We start from the raw sequence: 23,895 nt of genomic DNA on the forward strand, positions 1-23,895 counted from the left end.
TGTTTTGAGTTCCTGTTGTGGCGCAATAGTGCCTCCCAAAATGTGCTGTAAATACATTTCACACGCACGATTGCTTTTATCATTTGTCAATCCTTATTTCTGAAGTGACATAAGTGGAAAATTTAATCCAGGATAGAAAACAGGCCGGGCAACAGACAAAGATAAGAGAAGTCTGGTTGAATTATCAACACTTCTGAATAAGAAATTTCTTGATTTCCTTTGCCTGTCCTCCCAATTTAGTTTGGTGTTTGTCATCTTCGTTTTCCACGAAGTATTGCTACTTCTTTTGATCCAGTCTCCCTGTTACATAACCAGGGCAGATAAGAAGCTGATCTTTCTCTCTTACTCCTCCCTCTTTTGGTGGTTATAGTGTTGGACTTGGACTGGGGAGACCCCAGTTCAAATTCTCACTTAGCATTGCCTCTATAGAGTTGGACTACAACACACAAATAAAGGACCCTGTGGCCTGAGTGGAGGCAAAAGAGAGCACGATGTCGTCAGCCGCCTTTTCCCTTTTTCTTTTTACAGAGCGGGTGTGCTGCTGTGGAGTCAAAAAAGTTCCAGACTGTAGCACCTGCTATCTTCATTTCCCAGAATGCCGTGCCTCTGGGCCATGAAGGTGGCAGGACGACCTAGCTGATGGGAACAGTGTCCCGTCTTCTCTCTCTCTTTTTAAAAAAAACCCCAAGTCTCTGACATTGCAGCTACCTGGTAAGGCAAGGAGGAAAGACTGAGCTGGTAACAGGAAGGGAACAAATAGGTCCCTTTTTCTTAATTTTGTTTTTGGTGGGGCAAAGACAATAAATCTCTTCATTCCCTTTGTGTCTCATAACAACCCAAGGCAGCGGGGATGAAAAGGAATGGTTCCATGTTTTCTTTCTTTTTCTTCCACTAAACAAAACAAAAAATGGACCTGCCCATCCTCTCTACCCCATTACTAGGCAGAGAGATGGGAGCAAGAAGATCTGCTTTCCTTGGCTTCCACCCTCCCTGAAAACCCCCCCAAAAGGGAACTCATTTGTTCAATCTCCCCATCACCACCCTGCTTGCAAGAGGAGGAGGTAGTTGCCATGGTAGCACAAGAGAGAAAGTGGTGCAGTGATAGGGAGGGGCTCAGAGGACACCTTTCTCCAGGTAGGGCCACTGTTCCCATGCAGCTTTGAAGCTTACTTGGATGCCCTTTGGCCCAGTCATTAATTCTCTAGCCTACCTCACAGGGTGTTGGGAGTTAAAAAGGAGGGGTGGATCTTGTATGCCACCCTGCACTCCTTGGAGAAATGGGGAGTATATATGAAATATCCAATAATTTTTAGGCCAGTGCCTGCTGTACAGTATATGGGTAGGGTTCTCTAAAAGCTTTCCAGTTTTAAAGACCTGGAAGACAAAGATGGTTGATGTAAAAGTAGCACATTGTCTGTCCTTGTTTAGAAGTTCAGGGAATCATTGGCAGCTTTTTGTTTTGTTTTGCTTTTTAAAAAATGAAAATACAAACTGAAAGCACGTTTTTGCTAATAAATCTGTGCTGTATCCAGTGTGGTCCCTTCTGTTAATTGGAGGTTCTTAAATCTAGCAAAGACTTCTGTGAATGGAAAATGCAACATTTTGCATCGTCTCCCTATGCAAAGTGGGGATCTCCAGTTCTGGGGATCCCCAGCCCTGCAGAATAGATTGGGGAGCTGCACAAGGAAAGGCAAATGAGAATATCACCTCCCTGATTTCATTCTCAGAAGCCTCTGCTGGATGAAAGAGCCATCGGTGAACTCCTCTACCAGAAATAATTAAACTATATTCTCATGCTAGATACGTGGAGATTGTATGTGTTTATTTGGAGTATTGACTGCCTCCTAAAAAAAAAAAAGTTCCTAGGGACATGCATGCAATAAATAATCCATGAACAGCCATTATCATTTCTTATGATTAGGAGCACAACTGATTGGAGTCCAGGGAGGGGAGGATACAGTCTTAACAGGTACGGCTGTTGAAGCCTCAGTTGCAGTTCTGTCCACACAGCAGTCAGGCATGAATAAAGGTGGTGCCGTAGATGCCCTGAAAACCAACAGGAAATCCTATCAATGTGTTTGTGATTAGATGGTATTGCCATCCACTGTGGCTTCAACTGGGAAACTTACCCAGGATGAGAATTGGACTGTGCCCTTGCTTGACATCTCCTCCCCACACCTGAGTGGGTTCTGCTGCTTGAGCTGGACTGTATCCCTACAATGAAATTCTTGAAATGCATCTCTGAGACTTTTCTCTATTCCATTTCCATTAAACTGCGGGGGATAAATGTGCTGCCACTCCCACCCCTTTGGGTCTGATTGCTCCTGGCATCTCCCTAGTGGTGTTTGTTTGTTTTGGGGGAGACTCACTATACAGAAAAACATTTTCAAACTCCCATTTTGAAAGCATTTAAAGTCCTGATCTTCCAGATATTTTCTTCTGGCACTGGAATAGCATCCTTTCTAATGATGGCAGCTTCCTCTGTAAAAATTCCTACAAAACTAGACCACATTCCTTTTTCCAGAACCAGTTCCAGCTGACTCACATTTCCTTGCATCCCTAAATATGCCTGCCTACCTTGGGTAATATTCTCTTTGTATAAGCAGTTCTGTTCTCGTTAATCTTTACTGGTATTCAGTAATGATACCTCACCTGTTTGGAAGTATGTCTATATTGTTGTTTGGCCAGTTATTTATCCTTTGAGTCTTCTTGTAGCCTCGTGCTGGTTCGAACGGGGAATCCCCACCCCATGAGTTTCCAGCTGTATTGCTCCATTATCGGCACAAAATTTTATTCAGATATTTCCTTTAGCACAGTTCAAGCAAAGTATATTGACAACCGAGGTAGCTAGGGGTTCATGCAAGTTATAATTCCCAGTTTCTATGATAGGGCAAGAACTGAATTTCCTGGCTGTAGTCTTAAATATGATGATGATGATTATATTTATACCCCACCCATGTTGAGATGGGGGGTGGGGGTGGGAAGCAAACAAAACAGACTATTGCTATTTAGAGATGCATTAGTTGCTTGGAAGATATATAGCCGTAACATCCCCTTTGTATTGGACTAATTCACACAGCCAGATCTTATTGGTGGTAGTGAATATGAATGTGCTTATTTTTGTCAGATTTATTACCAAGGATGTAACAATATTGCATGTGGTGTGATATCGGTGTTAACTTCCTACTTGCTGTAGAATATGGTAATAATATTCCTGGAAAGTTTCGGGCACTATATAGTCTAGAACAACAGAAGTGATGTCTCCCACAGTTCAGATCTGTAACAGAATAACTTGCTGTGGCCTTGCTATGGGGGTGGGAGCAATCCTTTGCCTCTGATTCCTAATCACAGCTGCTGCTGCTGCTGCTGCTGCAGTGATGTAGTGGAGAGGGAACGCAGGCAAGCACAACTCTGGGGACTCTTTTTTCAATGATTTATCCTGCCAGAGGTGTAGTGTCCTTGCTGTGGCGAGTGAATGAGGTAATGAGGCTTTCAGCTTCATTTATGATAGATTAGCATAGAGGAAATTGGACTATGAGGAAAATAATCAGAGGTTCAGCACAACTTTCCTTTCCTATTGATGGGCTCCCGCCTCACACTAGCCGTTTAAATGACAGTGTTTGTTTGCAATCTCATTTGCATTTCTAATTAAAAGCTAGGGAGTTTGCATTTCAGCTGCCTGAATATCTTTTGTTAAAGCTCAAGTGTTTACTACTACTACTACTACAACAACAACAACAACAATAATAATAATAATACTTTATCTATTTATTTATATGCCACCCATTTGACTGGGCTGCCCCACCCATTCTGGGCAGCTTGCAACAAAAAATAGTAAAAACACAATACAACACCACACACTAAAAACTTCCCTGAATAGGTGAGCTGCCTTCAGATGCCTTTTAAAAATCACATTGCTGTTTATCCCACAGGGAGGGTCCAAAGTCAGCACCACAGATTCAACTGAACTTATTCCCAGAAAACACTAATTGCAGTTACTCTGAACCTTATAAATTAAGTATTTTGTTATGTACTGCTGCTCTTTGGCTGGTGTATAATATAATGGATCAACACAGCTATCTGCATTTTTGGACTCCTTTGGAGTGTGGCTCTGGGAGCAGTCACGGTGCACTCTCGCACTTCAGAATTCACCACTTCGCCATTCTACTGGTCCAGTGGTGCTGAAATCAATCAAATTATATAATAAGCACTGCCTGGTCAGTTATGCACCAAGGTTTTTGCCAGCTGAACTGCTAACCTTTTGCTTTTAACCGAGCCCACCAAGTTCTGCCCCCCCCCAAAAAAAACCCCTAAGAGCTCTTTTGGATAAGACTACAGAGTTCCAGAGTTAGTTGAGCCAAGTCTGCTGGGGGGCACTTGTGCATTTCCTGGTTCTTTGGGGGGGATTTAATTATTGAGGAATGGCGGTGGGCTCTGCAGAAATGTGACTAGTCTTCCTACTCTGTCAAAGTGGCAAAGTGCGGGAGGATGTTGCTGTGATTGCATTTTGCTCAGGGTGCTGGATCAGAATGGGGCATGGGCACGTTTTAATTAATGTAGCAATCAGAAGAGCATTGCTCAGCTTAAATTGTGTTGTGCTATCATTTGGGGAAGGGAGTAAATGGGAACTGTGGCATGTTTATGCTGCCCTGGCCTTTGACTGCAGAAGGGTAAAAGCAAACAAGTCCTGCATGTTTTCCCAAGCATACAATACCTCACTGGAAAAATAAACCGCATCATGCATGCTACCAAGAAATACTGTATAGCAGTGCTCTGTACACCAGTCACTTGATTTCACCCTGTTTCCCAGACTATGTTTTGCTCAAGCAGGCATATTATTTAGTGCCTCAGAGCTATTGGGTTTTCTTTAAATAAGCTTATTATCTCCATGCAAGAAGCCTAGAAGCAAACCCTAACAGTCGGGGGTGCTAGTTACAGGTAGGTAGCCGTGTTGGTCTGTCGTAGTCAAAACAAAATTAAAAAATTCCTTCTAGTAGCACCTTAGAGACCAACAAAGTTTGTTATTGGTATGAACACAAAAGCTCAAACCAATAACAAATTTAGTTGGTCTCTAAGGTGCTACTGGAAGGATTTTTTTTATTTTGTTTCTAGTCTGGGGTGCTGTTTTCCTTGCATTTGGATCAAATGTTGCATCTCCAAGATCATGCTTTCAGCTATGAATAGCTACTTTCCAGACTCTGCAAGGGCAACACTTAACCGTGGTTCATTTTCCATTCATAGTCAGAGCAGCAAACAAGATGTGGAATGTGGCTTGGAATGGGTTGTCAAACTGTGGTTTGCATTAACCATGACAAAGTATTACACTGACACTGAGCAAACCATAGTTAAGTGGTTTCCCTACTTCTCTTGCCTCTCCAACATAGGGTGTACAGGGCTGTGGGGTGCGCAAGGGCCTACAGGCCATAGGGGGCCTACCACCCCCAGGAATCTTTGTAAATTATCACATATGATAAGTTATACAATAATCTCAGAATGCTATTACTTTTTCTCTGACACACACCAAGTGTGAAGCTTGCCTGCTACTACAAATCATTATTGATTTTTTAAGTTGATGTTTTTTTAAAAAAAATTATTATTATTATTATTATTATTATTATTATTATTATTATTATTATTATTATTATTATTAGAATTTGTATACCACCCTATACCCGGAGGTCTCAGGGCGGTTCACAGAAAATATCAACATAAAAACCACAATATATATAAAGTTTGTAAAAAAATGAATTTGTTGCCATGTTCTACAACAATTTTGTCATATAAAGTAACGTTACGTATGTTTACTCTCACCATGAAATAGCTTCCTTTTACCTTCTTTTTGCCTTTTAATGCAACAGATAGGAGCAATTCTTGTCTAGATACCTGCAGGTAGTTTCACCCTGTGTGTGTGTCCATTTTATATTTATATGCTAGTGTATGGTTTTGGCTTAGGAGGGAAATGGCTGAGGATTACATGCATATATCCTGGTCAAGATCTACTATCTCAGGCCATTAAACCAGTTTTATAGCCTGGTTAGTACTAGCAGGGCTCACCACTGAACCAGGAAACTGATTTAACACGACACCATGGTTTAAACAACCCACCAATTTATCATAGCTAAAGAACGGTTGGTTCCAGTTATTCTTTCTGCAGCACAATGAGTTCATGCACAGGATGGGAACAGCTGTAAAAGCCAGTGAGTTCCAAAAAGAATGTTTCTGATGAATCCTCTTCAGGTTTGTTTTTTTAAAAGTGGTCTTCAGTGACCAAAGATTATTCCTAAACTGTTGCTGGCACAACCTTTTTCTGTTTCTTGAAACCCCCACAAAGGAGGAATTCTATGTAATCCCTATCTACCTGATTCCATTGTCTAGCTTCTCTTTACCTTAAGATGCTTCTTTAATTTTTAACCCCTGTCTTCTTCTTTGTAGCATAAGCATGTTGTTTCTTGACCTGCTCTCAGGGTCAGCTGAGAACAATGATTCTCTAGTCTCTCTTTATTGCAGCCTTAAAACAATATTTAAGTTTTCCTATTCTCCTTAGTCTCTCTCCCTTCCTTCCCACCTTGGGGGTGTTGTTTGAACTACCTTGCTCTGCTTTTGGTGGAGCAAAACACTATGGTAATTTCACAAAAAAAACCTATTTTGAATCCCGCTGTTCCTGTTGTGATTGTTGCTTTACATAGGATTACAGTTCTAAAACTGGTGCTAAAATGACCCATTCCAGACTAGAATATATTTGAGTTGTCTAATATATATAATAGATGTGTTGCCCTTGGAGAAGGGGATATTTCGGTTTAAACTGGTTATCTTGTACATTCCAGACATTTTTGCTACAAGGATAGTTGTGCATTTTCCTCCTGCAGTGAAACTAACCCTTTATAGTGTTTCTCACAAAGATCAGACCTTCCTCAGCCTGGTGCTATCATGATGGCAACAACTGCTATCAGCCTCAGACATGCTGGGGAAGGCTGTCACAGTATTAAATACTGAATAAATCCTTTGTTTTTCTGGTGCTTCCAGATGTAGGCTTTTCTATATCTGAATATATTTCAGTGGTTATGGCAAAATTCAAAACTTGGCTTAGCAATGGGCTCACTGTCTGCCATCTTTGGGCATTGCGCTCTAAGCTGATTGGCACAATTTAAAGGGAAACTGACCTACTGCTGAGTTCTGTTCTGGGAATGATGTGGATTTTACAGCATTCTGTATAGTAGAACACAGACATTAATTGACACTGCAAATTTTTTAATCAGTAGCCAAAATCAAGTAGGTCTAAGAAGTATTTTGCTCTAGGGTGCTCTATCTCACTGATGGATAGCCTTGGCTGCTGTTTCGTGGAACATTGGCTCATATCTCATTCCAGTTTGGCTGCTGTTTTAAGGCAGTGGTCACTACCATTTTTGGGTCTCGGGGCACCTTTGGCATTTTGAGAAAGTGCCAAGGGCACCAGTCAATAAATGACTGCTGCCAGGGGTGTGGCCTAACACAAAAGACTGCTGCCTCTAAAAGAGCAGAAAAAGATGACCCAGGAACATAAAGTGGTTCAAATAATTGGGGGGGGTCTATTGCATTATTTTCGTGAACAAAAACATTTTTCCTTGCCAGACGCTGTTGAGTCTTTGTTGTTACATGTTGTAGATTAGAGCTAGAAAATAAAAGATAACTCAATCCAGGAATAATTTTGAATCGCTACAGCCAGCCAGACACATGCATAGACACAAATGATCACTTTTAAATTGTTAGCCTCATCCTGTCTTTGTGCAATACTGTCCTGGCAGGTTGACAAGGATGGTACCATGTGGGAATAATGCTTTGTGGACTGGACACTGTTGCTGCCAAGGTCTTGGTTCAGAACTTACCCAATTTTTAAAAGAAGGGAACTCCGCTTAGATCAAGGAGGTGCAGCACAAGCAAGGTGGATGTCCCTCCTTTGGTGTTGACTTTGTGGCCCTTGTTTCTTTAAATGCTGTTAATTTCCTGTTCTCTCATTCTCTACACACGCCCTGTCTTAAAGGCCCTAGGTTGCACCAGCCTTTTTTCCTAACAAGGCATGACTGTCTATGAGTCTCCTTTGGAACTCCTTGGTGCCACTCCTTGTTATGCCCTGCAGGGCTGCTCTGAAGTAATTCATGGCACTCCCACCAGCCGGCCTCTGGAGTAACTCTGTTGCATGTGAACTGAGTGGCTGGGATCCGAAGCTGAGGTACACAAGCCGATGGAATGAATTCCTGTTCCATCTTGACACAGGCGGTTAAATAAGAGCCTTGGCCCGTGTGTCAGTTAGGAGCAAAGTGCTGTTCTTCCTTCTGATGTACAGGTGGACATGTTGGCCTGCCAGTTAGGAAAAGATCGTGATATCCTGGATTGCAACTGTGCAGAACTGATTAAAGAGAGTATGCAGCTGTGTTCTGACCCCGATTGGTGTTTATCTTGTGACTAACTTTAAATCTTATCCAGCAATGCTCCCAAAGGTCGGAACATGAAAGAGTGTTGAGGTTTCTTGTATCACGCACTCTTATTCGGATGCCTTGTTGTTTGGATTCACAGATGTGGAGTACCTTTCCACTGGTGATATTTGCCAGCTTATTGTCTAGGCTAGAAAACTCTCGGTGGCTGATTATATTTTTCCTTTATGACCTGGAACAGCTACAGCACAGTATTCCAAAGCCGGTCAAAAAATTCCCAGGGAATCCTTGTTCTTCGGTGCACCTTATTTGTTGAACACAGGGTTTCCCAAACCGGGGTCTGTAGCTGTTTTTGGACTACAACTCCCATCATCCCTGGGTACCAGGACTAGTGGTCAGGGATGATGTGAGCTGTAGTCCAAAAAATAGTTTGGAGACCCAAGTTTGGGAAACTCTGGTTTAATATCAAGTATACATCCCAGAGCATAAGCTTTAGATTTTCTTGTAACCACATTCTAGTTAAGCTCAAAGTGAGAAGCTGATTTCTTCAGAGGTTTTTTGTTTGTTTTTTAATCTGGTTAATTTTAGCTTTTGCAGTGCAATTCTGTTCACCTTTAGATAGGCATTCCACTGTGATCAGTGAGGCTTATTTCTAGGCAAGTGTGTTTAAGATTGCAGTTTTAAAGTATCTTTTAGGGGTGGGGGAGGAATTCCTTCTGCCATACACCCATCAGTTCACCACCTAAATTTAAAAACTGTAACAATCTGCCAGTTGCTGGGAATCACAAACGGAGAGAGCGCTTTTGCACTCAAGTTCTGCTTTCAGGTTTCCCACAGCCACCAAGAACAAGATGCTGGACCAGATAAGCCAATGGCCTGATCCAGCAAAGCTCTTCTTACGTGAAAGGTTACAGTTCCCTTTAACCGCCTAATGAATGTTGCATAGTAATGCTGGAATATGATAGGCTGGAATCTAGAAATCATGCCCCTCCTTTTGGGTGCTGGAGAGATACCTCATATTTTATTTCGGGCTGAAAGCCTATTACAGTCGTACCTTGGGTCCCAAATGCCCTGGTACTCGTCTCTTTTGGCTCCCAAACGCCACCAACCTGGAAGTGAGTGTTCCAGTTTGTGAACGTTCTTTGGAACCTGAATGTGTGACGGGGCTTCCAATTGGCTGCAGGAGCTTCCTGCGGCCAATCAGAAGCTGTGCTTTGGTTTCTGAACGTTTTTGAAGTCGAACGGACTTCCGGAACGGATTCCGTTCAACTTGCAAAGTACGACTGTACTTGTAAGCGCTGGAGATTCATGAGAATTACTTTCCCACATATCTAGGCCAAGCCTGAGTAACTATCCCCCCCCCCCGGAGGTAATCTGAGTGTGAGGCTGCATAGTAGGTGAGACCAGAGCCAAAGGTAGATGGGACCATCCCATACACAACTCTTTCTTGAGCACCTGTTTTTATGCTCTTTTTACCGATAAGAAATTAGACCAGGAACCAATTGAAATATGTGGGAGATTGCAGTCAAACATAACAATTCACAACTGCTAGTTAGTTAGCACACGAAGGGTTAAGGACCACAGAGTTGTGCTGCTAGGTTCCGCTTTTTAATTTTGATTTTGCATTGTGTGTGTAAAATCCACAAAGCCCTGGAAATACTTCTCTGCTTCAGTAGGAACAGGGCACACGATACTACACCAGTAACTCAGCCAGCTACTGGGTAGGCTTTGATACTTGGGTAATGCCAGGCTCTGGGAATTCAAGGAGAGCTGATTTGGAATGTCATGTGTCAGGCTTAACAGACTTGCAGAAAACCACTTGCAGCTGTTTGTTTGGAAGCTGCCTGGTGTCAACTGAGTTTACTAAACTGGATGTTTTCCTTTAACAGAGCTGTGGGATTCCCCAGCACAGCAGCCTGCTTATTTTGGATGTACTTTCACTAGGGAGATAGTGACAAATCTTCCAGAGAAGTGGGGGGCCACTCTCAGTCCTTTTGTTTAACTGACAGGAAAAGGAAAGAGTCATGAATGCATTCTCTCTGCCCCCCTCAGAAAGACAAAAACTAGAACTGCCTGCATGGCAGCCTTCCGTGTCCCTGATAAGCACCTCCTGCTTATTCTTTCTAGGAGCCAAAACTTTGTACTGCAGAGGAAGATGTTAAGGGCTCCAGTCAAAGGAAGCGCTACCTGTCTTGAACCCCAAACTATCAATGTGGCTATTCCCACCCACCCTTAAATAAATCACTTGTGATAGGCAGATAGGGAAGAAAGGCATTCAAAGTAGAAGCAGCTCCATGCAATGCAGCTGGACTGTACAGGTGAAACTCGAAAAATTACAATATCGTGGAAAAGTTCATTTATTTCAGTAATTCAACTTAAAAGGTGAAACTAATATATGAGATAAGACTCATGACATGCAAAGCGAGATATGTCAAGCCTTTATTTGTTATAATTGTGATTGCTGAAATAAATTAACTTTTCCACGATATTCTACAATGTTTTTATACATGGCAGTTCACTGTTGAGAGATGCTCATGGCACAGAATAGTTGCTATGCACTATCTGGTATCACTATCCACCATAATTGTGGACGAGTCTCTGAAATATCGTTTCCCTTCCACAAAATTCCAGGAAACTACAGATTAGGGACATGCTCCCCCCCCCCCCGCCCATGAAAACCATAACTAGTGGATTATTCCCCTTGCATTGTTTCCATATATTGCTTTCCATTCCCACAAACCTTTTATTTCTAGTTCTGTATAATCCAACGCCACAGATGTGAGACTGATGGCCCATGTGGATGAGCACTTTTGAGGAATCGAGTGAAGGCAGTGAAAGTGAGAAGGGAAGTGTTGGTGCCAAGTGCCCCTTTACTGAAGCCCTTGCATTGAACTCCTTGTCTGGTCGCCAGTGCCAACCCAGGAATTCTCTCCAGGCGACTGAGCAAGCTGGCAGGCGGAGGGCAAAGCACTCTGCCTCTGTTGCCAGCCTGTTCAGCTTCTCTTCCTCTGCACCCATTCTGGAAAGGCAACAGACTGGCAAAGGAGACATGAGGGTACCTTCTTCAGCAGCCTGCTGTACTTTTAGCCTGCAAAAGAAAGTACCAGTCTGTTTTTCACTCATAAGAGCAACAGTCTTTTAAGTAAAACCAATCTACATCTGTATCTATATGCTAGGTTTGATTTTTCTCTAGTTTCCTCTCTGGCACTTCCCCACCTCCCCTCAATCTTTATTTTTACACATTCTCAGCTTAGGTTTTTTTTAATTGCAAAAAAAAAGTCAGCAATTTACTGTGTATTTCTCCGAATACACACATTTTTGCAAGCAATTTTCTCAAATATGAGGCATTTTTGTTACTTTTTACTGATAAATTATTTTACCCCAACGCAATACACATTTTTTGTGCAAAATACTTTCTCGAAGAACAGCACTGCAATTTGGAAAAGTGCACATTTTGAAAGATAGCTGTGCCTCAGTTCATTTGGATTAGGTAATGAGAACTAAATCTACATTCTCCCCATCCCTTCTCTTAACAATCCCCAATACTGCACTGGAAAATTATAGAAGCTGAGCAATGACCCCTGGTGGTCACCAAATGGAGCTACAGAGAGCACGACTGGAATATCAGCGAATACTGATTTTCTCAAATGTTTGAAAGTCTGAAATGCTGTCTGTGTATATAGAAAGGAATTAGGTTTAGCTTTCCTAATGCAATTTAGTTTAGCTTTCCTGATGCAATTAAAATAGCTCAAGTAAAAGTAAAAAAAATTACTTAGCATTCCTCTGTTTAAAAAAAACACCTGCTGGTTCTAATAGACCAGATGAGAGCCTATACATATCAAGGCGAGCAGTTGCTTTATTTTAGGTTAACCCATTATCACTTTTTGAGCTGTGAATTTGTGTGCTGAGCTCAGGTTTTTGGCCTACTCTCATCAGCTGGATAACTCAGTTGCTGCTGACTTGATTTCATTGGGTGGGTGGGTGGGTGTTTCAGCTTATTTACATTTGGTTCTTAATGCTTAGCCATCTTGGAGGTCAAAAAGGTGGAACAGGAAAAAGTAAGTAAGTAACTTAAAGGAGCACCTCTTTCATTGGATGATCAGGGCAAAAGAGCCAAGAATTGGAATTCAAGATAGAATGAACAGAAGAGGGGACAGTTTCTGAGATAACCAGAACATCAGCGTCACTATTTAACAACAACAACAACAACAACAACAACAACAATAATAATAATAATAATAATACCCTTAGTACAGTGCATGTGAAGAAAAAAAAACAAGAATTTCTTGTGTATGAAATTTTATCTTCCAGGATTTTTTGTTTGAACTTGCGGCACAGATTCCCCTCCCCAGGGATTAACTGGGTAGGATTGTAAAAACAGGTTACTTTAACCCAAAAAGCATAGCAGCCTTTCAAACAATAAACTCAGCCCAATTTACTTTAGCATTTGTTTGTTCAATGACTATGCTTGACTACAGCACAAGTAGGTTTTGGTTGGGCATTGCGTTGTGTTTTTCTTTCTTGCCTTATCCAGCTTGCTCACTTGTATCTGAGTTGGGTAAAGGAAGCAGCCTAAGTCAGAGTTCACGATATATCTGTTTCCTTTTTGAATCCTTCTGTATCTCTGCATGTTCCATCATTTTATAACAAACGATGGAGTAAGTTCCCCGGCCAGGCTTTTATCACTTTCCGAAACCACTTGTGTATGTTTCTCTGTAGGAAAAGGCCACGTGGTGCAGATTTTTAACGCTTTAAAAATAAATAAATCCACTGAAAAGTTGTCTTGGGTGATGAAGTGAAGGCTTAAAGCCCTCCCCAGTTTTAAGTTATCCTTCTGTTTACTTCTGCATTCAGTAATTGGGATTTTTTGGGTTGAGGGGCACCCCAAATGCTCTTAATGAGTTGTTGGCTTCCTTCCCAAAGTTGCCTGAAGTGCTGTTCTCCTTAGTGGAAGTAATTCTGTCTTTGATGTAGTTTCCAGAGCTGTCGACTAAAGTTGCACAGTTCCCAGAAGAAATAATACCCTAGGAGCGTATGCAGACTAGAAATGCAAACTCCAAAATGAATTCTTCCTATAGGAGTCTGGCAGTCTGGTTCTCTGTGGAATCTTGCTTGTTTACATAATCTTATCTGGCTACGCTTTGGTATTTCATCTGGCAGGCAGTTCCTATAAAAAGCAGCTGTCCAAGCAATGGGAGTGGCGCTTCTGGTTATAGGGATTTTGTGTGGTGGTGATGGTTGTCTATAATAGCTTGCTCGAAGTATACCTGTTTTCCTCCTAAGACCAGGTGCTCAATATTTAACATTCATTTGTATAGGTGTCCCTCATGGCTTTTCTTAACATGAAAAGACTACTTAGACTTAGGGGACTTTTAAGTTTAATATTGAAGGTATGCTTTACCTCTGTACTGGATCTCCCCACCCTGAAATAGGGTTGGTTGGTTGGTTGGTTAATTAATTAATTAACAAACCAATTAATTAATTAATAATGAAATGCACGCATGCATAATTGTGTGATGACCAGACTATGCGAAGCTTTTAAAAAGAGGTGGCAAGAGGAAAAGGAAGTCCCAGTTTGCTAGAAGGTGTCATCCTATTTTTCTAACACTCTGTGCTCAGGAAATCTTGGAATGAACATTATCAGTCTTTGGGTTCCTCCAAACATTTGTTTGTGTGTGCTGTTTTAATTTGAAACTCTTAGAAAAGTCGCTTTCAGAACAATGACTCAAAGGATAAGCAGAATGCAGCTGAGGAGGTTGAGTGAGTTAAAACAAATAGCTTTTTCTTTTCCAAACGCCGTGGAGATAAAACAGTAACTTGCAGTGGCCATTCCGACCACACGCAGGAGGCGGCACAGACGTGTCCCAACCTCATGGTTGCTTAACTGGAGCCATAAATCAAAGCAGCTTTGCAAGTAGTCATCAATTCATCAACTCCACCCACACAACCAGTTGCTATAACTTGTCCTGGCACTCATGGCTCATTTTTGGCATCAAGCAAACTAGGGAGCAGTAACAGGAAATGCCTGCCCATGCTCCCTTGTGCCTGACATACTTTTTGATGCCAGGCTTCTGGGGAGAGGGCACCAGTTTTCTCAGCTTGTTGAAAGACCATGACTACTTTGATTACTTTTTCCCTGCACGTCTAATAACATGCTGTACCTTTTAGAAATTGAAAACACAAGTGGGTGTCTTCCTGCTTAGCCTCATATGAGCTTGCCCAATTTCCTGGGCTTTCCAGAATCGTTTTTAAGACCGCTGAGTGTGTGAGCTATGCTGAAGAATTTTCACCACCACTTTCCATTCTTTATTAGCTCTGATTGAATTGTTTTAAATCATGGTTTCCTAAACCATGCTTACATAGTCCACAAGTCTTCTCCTGTTTGCATAACTCCCGTTTTTCTTCTGAAGACCACCTTCCGATTAACGTGAGTGAAGGCAGAACTGGGTTCAGAGTGTCAGGGCTGGAGTCAGATGCAGGTCAGCATGAGAGACACAAGGCTCCGTTGTCAGTGAAGTTAACTCTGTATTCCAGGAAACGACATACAACACTTCCCAGCATGCCTTGCCCCTGTGGAGCAGTTGCCAGGACTGAGGGTCCCTGCCTTCCACTCTTTCTAAGGCTCCTACTCTCCCAGATGTTTCCCAAGCAGTCTCAAACTTGCACCTGCACACTGGTCTCTGTTCAGCCTTCCTCATTATTCTGCATGTTCTTGGAGACCATGAGGAGGGGAGCTTGTCACAGCAGGAGAGGGAGGCTCCCTGGATTCTTCAGCAGCCTCTTGCCCCGCCCCTCCTCTGCCTTAGCTTCAGGTTCTGAACTGCTCTCTGTCACTGACTCTTCCTGGTCACCGACTGCTTCCTCTGACCTCTCCTCAGTGTCTCACTACCAATCCCCTGGCTCTGAGCCTTCTTCCTCTGGCATTTCACTTAGAGATTTCCCTGTTGGTGCCTCCCACCACTCCAAGTCCAGCCAGTCCCTGACACATAGTAGCCACACTGTTGCTTCTGATACCACCAACCTTGCCAATGAGCTGCTCTGGGGCATGATTGGTATAGTGTGGGCTCCAAGTAGCCTGGGTTTATTGAGTCATTCTCCTACCCTGCACTAACAAACCGCTGGGCACAGAAAAGTAGCCATTCTGCAATTTCTGCCAATCCTCCTCCTAGGCGTCATAAGAAATAGGATACTTGCTTCCTTAAAGATGTGCTTGGCAAGATGCCCAGGTTGTCACTATTAGGTGTCTTTTCAAAGAGATGTTTATGGGAGGAGAAATATCTCCCTTTGCCAGGAAAACCTGAGCTCCCACCAGTTCTTACTGATGGGATTTTATAATCTGCCCATCACCAAATGGTCCCAGGGTAGAACATAAACAAGATAATTAGAACAGTGCAATAAAAACAAGCTCAAATACACATGCTATTAAAATATTTATTAAAATAAACAAAATCAAGCAACATATCAGGCTGTGAATAATCACAGCTAAATAGCTCATCGCACTCTCCAGCCCCTCCCAAAGGCCTGGCAATTGGTTTGCTCAGCATATATACCCAACTTAAATAGCTTTGGCATATTATATGGATGTGACTTTCTTCCTTATTTTTTCCCCCACATAATGTATATTTGTATACTGTTGTATGTTGCCTTGGGTCCACTTGAGAAAGAAGTCTGTAAAATATATTTAATAATAACAAATGTCCCTCCATGATGGGTCTGCAAAGTAATTGTTGTACAGTGGTACCTCAGGTTACAGACGCTTCAGGTTACAGACTCCGCTAACCCAGAAACCTCAGGTTAAGAACTTTGCTTTAGGTTGAGAACAGAAATTGTGCAGCGGCGGCGCGGCAGCAGCAGCAGGCCCTATTAGCTAAAGTGGTATCTCAGCTTAAGAACGGTTTCAGGTTAAGAACGGACCTCCAGAACGAATTAAGTTCTTAACCCGAGGTACCACTGTATTCATCTCTAATCTGATAAATCCTATTTATCTTTTGGGAATTTCTGTCTGACAGATTTCTTCGTAGGTGTATTTGCAACATAACTTGATGTAAAAATTCATTACCTGTTCTTATCTACAGATAACACAACAAGGGCTGCTTCTGCATTGCACAGCAGCAGCCCACGTCCTCTTCCAATCTCACAAAAACTCTTATAAATTATGGTTTGTTGCTAGCAACAGTTTATGCTGGCTGGGACTGATGGAAGCTGAAATCCCTGAAATGTGGGGTGGGGAGGGGAAAGATGTTCAAGGCAAGAACAGTTTGCAGCATGGGCAAATGACTACATTTTATAAATGTTGGAGATGAAATTCCATTGTTTGCTGGAAAGTGTTTATGGCTCAGTGGCATGTGAAACTCAACTCTTCCTCTCCTCTCCTCTCTTCTCAGATGAAGCAGATTATGGTAACTTTGGTTCAAACACCTTAACCAGGAAAAAGAAAGCTCTGGTGACCCTCCGGAATGACAACCTTCGCAGACGCCCCCACGTTAATATCAGCATGCCTCAGGATTTTAGACCCGTGTCTTCCATCATTGATGTGGACATCCTACCTGAAACTCATAGGAGAGTGAGATTGTATCGACATGGGTGTGAGAAGCCACTAGGGTTCTACATTCGTGATGGGACCAGTGTCAGAGTAACTCCTCATGGGCTTGAAAAAGTACCTGGCATTTTCATCTCTCGGATGGTTCCTGGTGGTTTAGCTGAGAGTACAGGCTTATTGGCTGTCAACGATGAAGTCCTGGAAGTGAATGGCATAGAAGTGGCCGGGAAAACTCTTGATCAGGTAACGGACATGATGATCGCCAATAGCCATAATCTTATCATCACAGTCAAGCCAGCAAACCAAAGGAACAATATTATCAGAAGCAGTCGGATGTCTGGGAGTTCTGGCCAGTCTACAGACAGCACTGCAAGTCATCACAGTTTGCCTTCTTCTCATGTCCTGCAGAACTTCCACCCTGATGAAATGGAGAGTGACGAGGATGCTGACATTGTAATTGAGGGCTGTCTGGAGCCACAGCCCATTCCAAAATCGCACAGCCTTCCTTCTGGTAGCCTTTCCCGAATTAACGGCAGCAGTCTTAGCCAAAGACTACAGAGGGACCTGGTACTCAACAACAGCTTGGGACGAGAAAGCAACGGCAATATTCACAAAATTCTGAGTTCCTTAAAAACTGATCCTCGTCATAGCTTGGTTATTCCCAAAGGAGGCATTGAGGAGGACGGAACGGTGATCACACTTTAGTGGGTGCTTCCGTGTGTGTGTGTGTGTGTTTCTTGTCTGAAGTGCCAACTGGAACAAATCTATACACATCCCGAAGAGAGGGAATCTTAATTCTCTTAGACCTTCTGAGGTGTGACACACGTGTTACTTTCCGGACATGGTGGTATTCAGGATTATACATAAAAGTGCTGCCTATTGCAACCCATGAAAAATTGTAAATATGGTTTCTGCTCCTAGGGTCACAATGAGGGAAAGTAAAGATTGCTGCATTTTTAAAAAAAGAATCCCATCTATGAAAGTATGTCTGCTGCATGTATGGATATAAGCTGCAATATATACATGTAAATTGTATATATTTTGATGATTAATAACAACAGACACAGTAAACATGGAATAGGCATTCATAAATTAGTCTTTGAGGGGAAAACTACTATTAAGGATTGCATCCAACAGGATTGCTCAGTCAGGTTTCTGTCAGCCAAACAGGGAAATCCTTATTCTCTCTTCCTCTGCACACACACCCCCAAAAAAATCTGCTCTGGAGGGTTCCCGAGTTCTCTGGAGCAGATTTAGGAAGGGAAAATTGCTGACCACTCCAGTATACTGACCAAAGCCTTACCACCAACTGAGTAGCATGATTGGATACAATGCAATGTGTTTAAATTTTGAAATTTTACTTTCTGCCATTATATACTGCTTCCTAGTTTGTTTACACAGAAAATTTACTTGTCTTGCCCCTAAATCTGGAAAGGGCTAACTGAACAACTTTCTATCCTGGAAATAGCGTTGAGGGAATGCTGCATTTGGTTTTTTTATTTTTGGAACAAAACTTTGACCAAATGATTTTGTGTTTTATATGTATATTTTTAAAGTGGGATAGTGTCACATTGTTGCCATAATTTCTTTTTGATCAGCACCACCTGCTGGTGACTTGTAGTACTGTTGGAATAAACTGTCTTCATATGATGTGAAAAAACAACAAGCAGCATAGAGGTTGGTTTAATTGATGCACCATCAGGATATGTGTTCTCTTTTTATTGCTAAAATATTTATTAGACAAATACTCAAATTTTAGTGACTGTTGGTTTCACTTTTTTATATTGATAACAGTACTGAATTTGCAAATAAATAATAAGATTGCTTTGGACTGCATTCTCTGTCACCACAAGAAACTCATCTAAGGCTGTAATCCACTTATCTGGGAGTAAACCCCACTGAATTTAATGGGACTGGCTTCTGAAAAGATTTGGTTAGGATTGCAGCCTAAATTTGTCTTACTGTTTAGAATTAACTTGAATCCAGAGTCTTTAATAATGAAAGCTGGTTCCTCTTGGTACATACTGATTTCCTAAGCTAGAGTGTTATTTTATTTTATTGTCCCTGGAGTCTAAAATGCTACAATTCAACAGCATATCAAGTGTTCCAAGTAAAGACTATCTTAGATTGTTGGGATCATGATTAGTTATAAAGCAAATCAATAATAGGCTACTCCAAAAGAAACAGTTTTGCTCCCAGCTCTGTTTTTCTGTTCTATAAAATGCCACAAGCTGTTACAATGTTTAGTAGAAAAAAAGGTTGACTATATTATGAAGTGTCTAGGAAAAAATATAATTGTGTTACAATGTATTTTTCTACTTTTAGCTTTGTCATTTTCTTTGTTTTTTACTGTGTAGTTGTGTGTATTAAAGCGTTTCTAAACAAATGAAAATTCTTTATATAAATTATATCCCACACCATCCACACCCTTATTTTGTACTATAAAGGGCTCAAAACACTTTGGGGTTGTTTAATAAAAAAGCCTTTTATTGTTCTGCTTGGAATAAAATTATGTACAAGCTTCAATATTTCTTAACTGGAAAATGCCACCATCACCCCAAACCCAGGTCTTGGGCCCCAAAGCCATCTCAATAAAAATACGTTTGGTGCTTCAGAAGCAGCAGGAGGTGGGAATGTGTTGCTATCTATGTTGTTGGGACTCAACGCCCATCATCCCTGGCCAATTGCTGTGCTGACTGGGGCTGATGGGAGATGGGAGTCCAGTAACATCAGGAGGGCTACAATTTCCTCACCTGTGCTACTGAAGAGTGCACCGGAGTGAGGATTTTAGGTAGCCATTGAATACCTTGCCATACAGAAAGAAATGGATTGTATGGAATAATTGGAAGAGTTTTAATATGTTAGGAAACTAGATGGCAGGGTTATTTTACCTATACAGAGTTGCTGAAAGCTGGATGCAGCAAAAGCAATAATTGAACTTTGTGTTGGAGAAATGGACATCATTAGAACCAAAACATCAACCTATGAAACTAGAAAAGAGCAAAAATATCAATGTTTGGTCCAGAAGCTAGGTACTACACCCTCACTAAAGGAGATTGTATGAATGATTCAGTAAATGATGACGTATGTAACTAAACTTATGGCCTCAAATTCTCTTTATCTTATACGCTGCTTTATTACAAAAATCATGACTAGACTACTGATCCTGAACTGAATAGTTAGTTGCCCAACCACCCCCTCCAGAACCCACCGCTCTCAACTGCCTCGCATTCAAACTCCCTTTCAAATCCTCATCCAGTCATCACTCACCACCAGAATCCTACACTCACTCTCTCCACCTCCCTCCCTCAACATTCCCATAATAATTCTGATACAATTACCTTATTAACCCTATTACATTCAATATTTTATACACGCTGCTCCCTATAACCATACAGTGGTACCTCGGTCTACAAACAGCCCTGTTAACGAACGATTCGGACAACGAACTCCACAAAACCGGAAGTAGGTGTTCCGGTTAGCAAACTTTGCCTTGGAAGCCAAACGGAAGTCGAACGGTGGAAGGGCACCGGCGGAGCAAGACCTCAGTAGGGAAAGTGTGCCTCTGTTTAAGAATGGATTAAGTTTGTAAACCGAGGTACCACTGTACTGTTAGAAGCACTTGAGCTTCCCATTCCTGGTTCCTAGGAAATGGGAGTGAGCAAACTGCAGGTTCTCCATCCCTGTTCTAAAAACCAGATGTCTTCCTCCAAACAATCCTGGGCATTGTAGCTTGTTAGGGGTTCTGGGGATTGTAGGTCTGTGAGAGGGAAGCCACAATGGCACAAATCATTTCGGGGGAAGTCATGTGCTTTAAAGGTGCATTGGGTGCTCTTTAAAACATAGTATCATAGAATTGTAGAGTTGGAAGGGACCCTGAGGGTCATCTAGTCCAAGCCCCTGCATATGCAGGAATCTCAACTAGATGATCCATGGCCAATGGCCAAGTGCTGCTTAAAAACCTCCAAGGAAGGAGAGTCACTGCTTCAGGTCCTAAGGGCCTCTGGAGCAGGAGAAAACAAGCTTACTCCATTCTCCATGTGACAGCCCTTTAGACTTTAGTTATTGAAATGGCTGCATGGTGTGGATCTCAGATCAGAGTTATGAGAGTGTAAGCAACACATTTCTCTCCCCTTTCTCCACACCATGCAGAATTGCAATGGTAACCAGAAGGCTGGAGTTTGGAGCCCAGCCAGGGCTGGCTGTGGGCAGGATCCTTGCATTGCCGGGAGTTGGACTAGATGACCCTTGGGATCCCTTCCAACTCTGCCGTGCTATGATTATATCAAGCAGCTAAAGGAATGAAAAGATGCTTCTGAAACATTTGGGAATCATAGGAACACACTTCCCACCAGTGGCCGCCTGCAAGAGTTTGCATCTTCCTTAGGAGAGAGGCAGGCCAGAACAAGGGAAGGCTTAGAGTTCATGTAGGTGGAAATGCCAATTGAGGGCCCTATACTATAGGAATGCTCCCTTCCTGTGTCCTCCACCCTCATGTGCCAGACTGGTGCTAGCATGGCTGGGAGCCAGGCGCCTGCTGATTCCTCCATTTTCTTTGCAGGGAAGGAGCCTTTCCCCAGCATATACTTTGTTCTGGCCAAATCCCTGGAGAGACGTGATGACCCTCAGGTACTGGGGCAGAGGGAAGGAAGGGGTCCTTGTGAAACACGTTTGGGGAGTCTGTGGCTTCCAGCAAGTTCTTTTCAGAAGCAATGCTCCCTCCAACAGGGGAAGCTGAGCATAGCCATCATGGCTAGTTGCCTTTGATAGGCAACTGTCTAGCCCTCTTTGAAAGCCATCCCATCCAAGATGCTCTTGTGGTGCATCTGATTCTCTTATGCTTCCTTGCTCCTGCAAGGAGGTGACTATTGTGAGATCCTTTGGTTAACATCTATCTGGGCTGGAAAATATTAAAGAATCAGAGGAGTGGTAAGCTTCCCTTGAAGCACAACTGATCAAAGGCAGGCAGATCTGTTAGCATCTTGATAAAGATGCTCAAACGACAAAGGATGCTATCATACCCCGCAAGCATCTCAGAAAACGCTCCCAAGCTGATGGAGAAGAGAGCAGTTAAGTGGTCAGTGGGGCTCCAGTTTGCTGTTTCTGGATCCCACCACAGCCCTTCCAAGTTGCCAAAGAAATCAATGTCACAACAGTTTTTTCCTCGCACCTCCTCCCCATGATCCCCCGTGGGGCCTTCTCCAAACATATGCTGTGTCTGAACCAGCAGATCCCGCCAAACCAAGTAATCGAGGATCTAGTCAGAAAAGGAGTGTGCGCAGTCATACCAGAAATAAGCAAAATAGCTAAACAGGTACTAGACGTCACCCCAGAACTGGCCCTACTGAACACCTTGCAAGATAACAATGCACACTCACACTATAAAGAGCTCATAACCCACTGACAACGTACAATTCAATATGGCTAACTTAACCCGACAACCCCCCTCACCCATGCACAAACAAATCCCACTGCAGCCAGCCAAAGACAATCAGCCACACCCTAGGCCACCCCAACCTCTCATCATCAAGGAAACATAACAAGTAAATAGAAAGAGAACTTCCCCAAGTGATACTGACAGAAAAACCCCAAGCATACACTAAATAAAAGAACTTAAGCTTTGCCACCCCAGTCCCTCTCTCCCGTCCGTCAGTCCCCTACAGTGCCTACTATGGCTGTACAGTGGTACCTCTGGTTATGTACTTAATTCGTTCTGGAGGTCCGTTCTTAACCTGAAACTGTTCTTATCCTGAAGCACCGCTTTAGCTAATGGGGCCTCCCACTGCTGCCACGTTGCGGCGGCGAGATTTCTGTTCTCATCCTGAAGCAAAGTTCTTAACCCAAGGTACTATTTCTGGGTTAGTGGAGTCTGTAACCTGAAGCGTATGTAACCCGAGGTACCACTATACAGACAGAAATGAGGGAGACATGTTTTATTGCAGCTGGGGAAGATGAAGGCATAGAATTAGGTATTTCTACATCTTGTTGACAATGTTTCACAATGTAATCAATCAGATTAGACAAATTCCTGAGAGGATAAGAGTAGTTAGGCTCTGCCTCCATGGTCAAGAGGTATTCTGGTTCTGAATACCAATTGCTGGAAACCGCAGGAAGGAAGAGTACTTTTTTGCTCAGGTCCTGCTTACCAGTTTCCCAAAGGCATCCAGCTGGCCTCTTCGAGAATAGGACGCTGGACTAGATGAGCTGAGGCACTGGCTTGATCCAGCCGGCTCTTATGTTCTTAATTTTAATCCCTGTCATATGCAGGTAGGGCTGGAACAGACTCCAATGTGAAACCCCGGAGAGCCACTGCCAACTGAGTGAAGACAATGCTGAGATAAATTGGCCAATGGTCTGAGTCCATATGAGGAAGTTTCCATGGAAATGCAGTAGCTCCCCAATCTACAGTCCTGGAATTCCAAAATTTGTGGGCTGAATACCGTATTTTTCGCTCTATAACACGCACCAGACCATAACACGCACGTAGTTTTTAGAGGGGAAAACAAGGGGGGGAAATTCTAAACGAAATAGTGGATATATGATTTTTGTGGTTCATGCTGTGGCCACAGACATGTGATCTGACAGTGAGTTTGGAGTAGCCCAATGCAAAAATCCTGAGGATCCATGTGGATCCGTGCTTTGTAACCACGGAGGAGGGAAGGAAGGGGAACCATGGATCCTCAGCTCACAAAGGCAGCAGATCCCCACCGCCACCCACAGGCATTCGCTCCATAACACGCACAGACATTTCCCCTTACTTTCTAGGAGGAAAAAAGTGAGTGTTATGGTGCAAAAAATACGGTATTTATTTGAGGAAGGCAGGTGTAAGAGCAAGGAAGAAATGAGTCCTTATCCAGATGCATAGGTAAGTGCTACATTACACACACACACACACACACACACACACACACACACACACACACTTATACAAAGGGAGGAGTGATTACT

The 23,895-nt window shown here is 42.6% G+C and overlaps 1 protein-coding gene across 1 annotated transcript in view; it reads left to right on the forward strand.

Moving 5' to 3' along the window:
• The window catches only part of PARD6G (par-6 family cell polarity regulator gamma), a 74,907-nt gene extending 55,434 nt beyond the window's left edge, over positions 1 to 19,473 (forward strand). The window contains exon 3 of the mRNA XM_081205820.1: positions 16,793 to 19,473. Coding sequence (XP_081061946.1) covers positions 16,793 to 17,652 — 860 coding nt within the window. The 3' untranslated portion in view covers positions 17,653 to 19,473. The remainder of the gene's footprint in view (positions 1 to 16,792) is intronic.
• The last annotated feature ends 4,422 nt before the right edge of the window (positions 19,474 to 23,895 follow it).

This window comes from Podarcis bocagei (assembly GCF_964188305.1).
Source record: "Podarcis bocagei genome assembly, chromosome: 8".
Taxonomy (NCBI): domain Eukaryota; kingdom Metazoa; phylum Chordata; class Lepidosauria; order Squamata; family Lacertidae; genus Podarcis; species Podarcis bocagei.